The 7,249-nt window shown below is 43.1% G+C and overlaps 1 protein-coding gene across 1 annotated transcript in view; it reads left to right on the plus strand.

Moving 5' to 3' along the window:
- TAF1 (TATA-box binding protein associated factor 1) overlaps positions 1-7,249 on the plus strand; it is a 77,187-nt gene that overhangs the window by 7,757 nt on the left and 62,181 nt on the right. The window contains exons 11-19 of the mRNA XM_077763290.1: positions 303-430; positions 529-636; positions 760-933; positions 1,395-1,568; positions 1,800-1,904; positions 4,082-4,282; positions 4,455-4,596; positions 5,409-5,539; positions 6,373-6,448. Of these exons, the coding sequence (XP_077619416.1) occupies positions 303-430; positions 529-636; positions 760-933; positions 1,395-1,568; positions 1,800-1,904; positions 4,082-4,282; positions 4,455-4,596; positions 5,409-5,539; positions 6,373-6,448 (1,239 nt within the window). The remainder of the gene's footprint in view (positions 1-302; positions 431-528; positions 637-759; positions 934-1,394; positions 1,569-1,799; positions 1,905-4,081; positions 4,283-4,454; positions 4,597-5,408; positions 5,540-6,372; positions 6,449-7,249) is intronic.

The raw sequence follows: 7,249 nt of genomic DNA on the forward strand, positions 1-7,249 counted from the left end.
TACTTGAGAAAAAAAAAAAAAAAAGACTGGGAGCTTCTAGGTAGCAGTTTGAGAGAGCAAAGTTGTGGCTATTAGTGCCTAGTAGTTCTGTTTTGCTTAGGGCCAATTCCTAATGTAAGAACATTGGAAAGTAGGACTTTTGGGACTCCAGGAGTGTAGTTGAGTTAGAGTGCTAGAAGTGGTCTGGGATGGGATGAGAGATCTGGGTAGGGACTGTAAAGGTTAGGGACTGTAAAGGTATCTGTAGGAAAGGTGAGTCTTCATGCATAGCATCTCCAGAGTGACTCCTGTTTCACCCTTAGAAATTCCTGATGAAAAAGAAGAGGCCACCTCTAACTCCCCCTCCAAGGAGAATAAGAAGGAATCCTCTCTGAAGAAGAGTCGAATTCTCTTAGGGAAGACAGGGGTCATCAAGGAGGAACCACAGCAGGTCTGTGAAGGGAAAAGGGACTTGGGGTGTTTAGAAGAACAAAGAAAGGTAAGGAGAAGGGTAGCCTGACTGAGGTTTGCTTGATGTCCTGTCATCAGAACATGTCTCAGCCAGAAGTGAAAGATCCGTGGAATCTCTCCAATGATGAATATTACTACCCCAAGCAACAGGGTCTTCGTGGCACCTTTGGAGGAAATATTATCCAGGTAGAAGTAGCATTTTTCTCTGTGACCATTGGGAACCGCTGCCTCGTTTTGATGGAGGATATGGGTAAATCTTGCGTAGGCTGGAGTTAGTACTTAATGTGAACTGTGCATTTCCCGCCTTAGCACTCAATTCCTGCTGTGGAATTACGACAGCCCTTCTTTCCTACCCACATGGGGCCCATCAAACTTCGGCAGTTCCATCGCCCACCTCTGAAGAAATACTCCTTTGGGGCGTTATCTCAGCCAGGTCCCCACTCAGTCCAGCCCTTGCTAAAGCACATCAAAAAGAAGGCTAAGGTATGATTGAACCCTGGTTAGAAAGAAATTGCTCTAAAAGACATTAGAGTACAAATTGGGGGAATGGACTGGATATTAGATGGTATTCGGGAATTCCTGTTTTCTCAGATGTGATAGAATGTTATTGCGCTCATTTAGAGGAATGTCCTTATTCTTAGGAGATGCACTTGAAAATTCTTCAGGGGGACGCATCATGATGACTGCGGCTTTCAAAAATGATTCAGTGAAATCTATAGACGTAGTTTTAGATAAAACAAATAAGGTAAAATGTAAAGTTGTATCTAGGTGCTGGGATACTAAGAGTTCGTAGTTTCAACTTGGCATTTGAAACTTTTGGCAGTGAGGTTGGAATAAAGGGCAAGGCAAAATCCTTTTTGGCGGCACCATCTCCTAGTGAGCAGCATCAGTTTCTAGTCACTGTCCTGTCGGAAGCTGGACTGTATTCTCTATGTTCTGGGCAGATGAGAGAACAAGAGAGACAAGCGTCTGGTGGCGGAGAGATGTTTTTTATGCGCACACCTCAGGACCTCACAGGCAAAGATGGAGATCTTATTCTTGCAGAATACAGTGAGGAAAATGGACCGTTGATGATGCAGGTTGGCATGGCAACCAAGATAAAGAACTACTACAAGCGGGTGAGTCTCTGCTCAGAAAATCTTTTGTTACCAGTATAGCTAAAATTAGTTATCTAGCAATAATTTGCAAACGTGTATTTTGTCTTTTTGATACTGTAAATGTCTTGGGGAGAAAGAACTGGTATCTTTTCCGTAGTTAGTAACATAAATAAAAAGCTGTGCTCGAGTATTTTGTGTAGGCTTATTGATCATATTCTGTGGTAGTAACTGGGGCTTCTGTGTTCCTTATAGAAACCTGGAAAAGATCCTGGAGCCCCAGACTGTAAATACGGAGAAACGGTTTACTGCCACACATCTCCTTTCCTAGGCTCTCTCCATCCTGGCCAGTTACTGCAGGTAAGGAATTCTTTCCTGTGATAATTCTTTCCTAAGGACCTGGACAGGTGAGGCACTAATCAGCCCCGAAAGAACCAACTCTAGTTGATTGAAGTACTGTTTATACATCAAGTGTGGAGAAGACCAGTATGATCCCAAATGCTTACAATCCCCCAATTTTCTTTTGGTCTTTTTATTAAAACTGGTTCCTAATAATGTTGTGAATTAAATTTGAAATCGTTTTTTGAAAACATAACACTGGTAAGAAGTCCAGAAACATCTGGGTGGCATAGGGGAGTCAAACTGGGATTAATAATATACTGTAGTTAATTAATGTGTAATTTGTCTCTACATTTGGTATGTTTTGATTGGTGTGAGTCATGGTCATCTTGAGTATTAAACCACACCCGACCCATGCCATTTACAGTCCCTGGCCACAGTGGAAGTATTTTTACCCACCTCTTTGTTCTGACGGGTGCAGAGAGGCCCTCTGGTAACCTAACTTTATACATGTTTTGTTAAGGGGAAGTACAGAGGCACACAAATGATGNCCTCCTCTTACACCTAGTTACAGTCTTTTTCTTCGTGTATTTAAAAATATTTTTCTTAATGTTTGTTTATTTTTGAGAGAGAGAGTGAGAAAGAGCATGAGCAGGGAGGGACAGAGAGAGAGGGATACACAGAATCCGAAGCAGCTCCAGGCTCCAAGCTGTCAGCACAGAGCCTGATGTGGGGCTTGAACCCACAAACTGCGAGATCATGACCTGAGCTGAAGTTGGATGCTCAACTGACTGAGCCACCCTGGCACCCCTATACCTAGTTACAGTCTATCACTACTATTGCTTATTCCCCTAAAGCGTCTGCAAAGCCCATTATTTTCTTTATCCTTGACATTCATAGTCCATTTCCCACCAGATTTTGAGTAGTATCTTTATACTCTTCCTGACATTTCTTTGTCTGTTCACTTTCTGTTGAGATTTTCTACCAATCCCTCCCTTTATTCTGTAAATACTTTTTTAAAAATGTTTTTAATGTTTTATTTATTTCTGAGAGAGAGAGAGAGAGAGAGAGAGGGAGCAGGGGAGGGGCATAGAGAGAGGGAGACACAGAATNAGCGCTGGATGCGGGTCTCGAACCCACGAACCGTGAGATCATGACCTGAGCCAAAGTCAGACGCTTAACCGACTGAGCCACCCAGACTCCTCTATTCTGTAAATACTTTTATAGTCTCTTGAAGATCCTTTTTTATTTTCCGTAATGCTGTTTTTCCTCCCTATTTCACACTTACAATTTTCTTTTTTTCCCCAAATGTAGAATTTTTCTTTTTTTAAAAAATTTTTTTATAGTTTTTATTTATCTTCGAGACAGAGAGAGACAGAGCATGAGCGGGGAGGGGCACAGAGAGAGAGAGAGACAATCTGAAACAGGCTTCAGGCTCTGAGGTTCCAGCACAGAACCCGATGCAGGGCTCGAGCCCACGAACCGCGAGATCATGACCTGAGCTGAAGTCGGACACTTAACCGACTGAGCCACCCAGGCATCCCACATGTAGAATTTTCTATACTCATCCATACATTGAAGATCTCTCTTTCTGTCCTCCTTTCTGATTTTCTGAGAAGTCTTTCCTTAGAATCACAGGCTTTTTGGGACAGTTGATCCCCGTATGGCTCTCTACTTAAAGAAGCTCAAATGTTTCTGTCCTGTGTGTTTAGTCTGTCTTTCCAGCATGCCTTCTACTTCATTAGTTTTTTGTTTTTGTCATTTTCTTATTTAACAAATGTTTTGATCTTACCTATACTATGTTGGGCTATACTGGGGTCTAGGATTGTGATAGAATGCTTGTTAGTTTATAAGGTGATATTCATAGATAGTCACAGCAGTCCTAGAAGGTATAGNCCTGACATGGGGCTCAGATTCACGAACCATGAGATCGTGACGTGAGCTGAAGTAAGAAGCTTAACCGACTGAGCCACCCAGGCGGGGCCCCTACTACCCACTCTTAAAGATAGCCAGTGGGTAAAAAATTACTGTTCTAGTCCTGTTTGACATTCTGTATTACAGTTTGTTCATTTAACTGGACAGATTTCAGACGGCATTATGGGAATGGAGAGTAAACAACTTGATTTTCCTTTCTCACTTGTTCACTGGATTTCCTAGGGCTTCTCTGTATATAATTTTCATGTTTTTACTTTTGTTAGGCCTTTGAGAACAATCTTTTTCGTGCCCCAATTTATCTTCATAAGATGCCAGAAACAGACTTCCTTATCATTCGGACCAGACAAGGTTACTATATTCGAGAATTAGTGGATATTTTTGTGGTTGGCCAGCAGTGCCCCTTGTTTGAAGTTCCTGGGCCCAACTCCAAAAGAGCTAATACACACATTCGAGACTTTCTCCAGGTAAGAATGAGAGAATAGGGACGGGGTCAGGATGCATGTAACAGGGTATGTGGATTTGGGGGCACATCAGGACAGATCAAAACCCACAGGGGCTTAGCAGGGGAAGGAGCCCTGGCCAGGACTTTGTTTCTCCTTTACTTTGCCAAATGAAAAATGTTGGTTTGTTGGGCAGGTTTTTATTTACCGCCTCTTCTGGAAGAGTAAAGATCGGCCACGGCGGATCCGAATGGAAGATATTAAAAAAGCCTTTCCTTCTCACTCAGAAAGTAGCATCCGGAAGAGGCTAAAGCTCTGCGCTGACTTCAAACGCACAGGTCATCAGCTGTGACTATTTGTTCTCTTTACTTCTTTCCAGGAAAAGAATTCAGGCCCTCAGTTAAAGGATCAGTATATAGCTACCAGAATTAGAAACTGATAGTCATCAAGGAAGTAGCAAATCTTCCAATGATGGCGGCTCTGATTAATTTTTTTTTAATGTTTTTTATTTATTTCTAGGAGAGAGAGAGACAGCGTGAGCAGGGGAGGGTCAGAGAGAGAGGGAGACACAGACTCTGAAATAGGCTCCAGGCTCTGAGCTGGCAGTCAGCGCAGAGCCCGACGCGGGGCTCGAACCCACGAACAGCGAGATCATGACCCAAGCGAAAGTCGGACGCTTAACCGACTAAGCCACCCAAGCGCCCCTCTGATTAATTTTTGATTTGGCCTACCAAGAAGCTCACTGCATGTTGGATGTCTTCCATGAGATGGTGGGAACCTAGCAGCAGGGGTGTTCTTTGGAGGTCATGGCTAGACCTTTTGGGACATTGCGTGGTTTAGTCTTGGTTTGTTATCCTTTTAAAAAAATTTTTTTTAATGTTTACTTATTTTTGAGAGAGGGAGAGAGTGTGAGCTGGAGAGGGGCAGAGAGAGAGGGAAACACCGAATCCAAAGCAGCCTCCAGGTTCTGATCTATCAGCACAGAGCCCGACATGGGGCTTGAACTCATAAACCATGAGATCATGAGCTGAGCTGAAGTTGGATGCTTAACCGACGGAGCCACCCAGGCGCCTCTCTTTATTATCCTTCTTGCTGCCAAGGAAAGGGCCTTAGGAATTCGGAATGATCTCATTCTCTCTGCTTTTTCTAGGGATGGACTCAAACTGGTGGGTGCTGAAGTCTGATTTCCGTTTGCCGACTGAAGAAGAGATCCGAGCTATGGTGTCTCCAGAGCAGTGCTGTGCTTACTACAGCATGATAGCGGCCGAGCAGCGGCTGAAGGTGAGCACCTGCCTCTCAGGCACTGCCTCTGCCCATGGACTGCTCCCGGGGAGGGGAGGATGAAGACTATTCCCATTGGCTTAGAAGCGATGGTTACTAGGTTATTAACCAGTTATTTGAAAATTCAAACTACGTGAGGAACTCGGTGTACAGTGGTGCTGAGGAAAACTACAGTGTAGCTGAATATCGGTGGGAAGGCCTAATGAGAGACGTAGGGCATATTGTTGCATCCATGTAGGTGGTGACTTTAAGCTTCGTTCTTTTTTTTTTCCCCTTAAATAGTTTATTGTCCAGTTGGTTTACATATAACACCCAGTGCTCAGCCCAACAAGCGCCCTCCTCCATGCCCATCACCCCTGTTCCCCTCTCTCCCACCCACAACCATGAGAGACTCTTGAATGCGGAAAACAAACTGAAGCTTCGTTCTTTACAAGACAGGCATGTAAACAGGAAAAGACTTCTCAGTTGTTTTCCATGGCCTTGCAGGTGGACCGAGGTGACGGTGTCAGACATGTGCTTTAGAGAAGGCAAGGTGTCCTTGTCCCCTAGATCTGGGGTGTGATAGCACAGCTAGACCACTGAGTTACCGAGTCTACAGTCACGAGCATCACTATCTTGCTTCCTTTATGGGTCTTACCTATCCATATATCAACTGGCAAGTGCCCTAAAGTGTAATAGCATGGTGATAGATACATTGAAGACTTTACAGAGTCTATTCTATTCTCTGTGCAAAAATGTACTTTGATATTCTGTACTTGGTACATAGTGAAACTTGTACTCTGTCTTTTCCAATTTATTGATTGGTTTACATGCATAGATTTGTGCTCTTCCAGGATGCTGGCTATGGTGAGAAGTCCTTTTTTGCTCCAGAAGAAGAAAATGAGGAAGATTTCCAGAAGANGATCAGGAATCCAATACTTAACTGAGTGAGCTATCCAGGCACTCCATATTTATCCTTTTTTTACAAAGCAGCTTTATTGAGATAAGATTGACATACTATAAGCAGCACATATTTAGTGTACAATTTGATGTGTTTTGATGTATGTTTATACATGTGAATCCTCATAACAAGATGATATATCTGTCACCCCAAAAGTTTCTTTGTGCCCCTTTGAAATTCCTTTCTTCTGTTTTCTCCCTTCTTGTCACCCTCCTTGTGCCCTGACAACCACAGATGCTTTCTGTCACTATAGGTCAGTTCACATTTTCTAGAATTTTATTTATTTTTTTTAATCTTTGTTTATTTTTGAGAGAGAGACAGAGCATGAGCCAGGGAGGGGTAGAGAGAGAGAGGGAGACACAGAATCTGCAGCAGGCTCTAGGCTCTGAGCTGTCAGCACAGAGCCTGATGCAGGGCTCAAACTCAGACTGCGAGATCATGACCTGAAGCTGTAGTCAGATGCTTAACTGACTGAACCATCCAGGTGCCCCATGCTTTCTAGAATTTTAGATAAATGGACTCATGCAACAAGTACTCTTTCTTTTTTTTTTAGTTGTGGTAATATATACATAACATAAAATTTGCCACTTTAACCTTTAAGTGTATACAGCTCACTAATGTTCGGTTCATATAACCAATATCTGGAACTCTTCATCTTGCAAAACTGAAACTCTGTTACCCATTAAACAACAAGTCCCCATTGTTCTCTCCCCCAACCTCTGCAACCACCACTCTACTTTCTGTCTCAATGAATTTTACTCCTCTTAAAT

Source organism: Crocuta crocuta, unplaced genomic scaffold (genome assembly GCF_008692635.1).
Source record: "Crocuta crocuta isolate KB4526 unplaced genomic scaffold, BGI_CrCroc_1.0 scaffold440, whole genome shotgun sequence".
Lineage (NCBI taxonomy): Eukaryota > Metazoa > Chordata > Mammalia > Carnivora > Hyaenidae > Crocuta > Crocuta crocuta.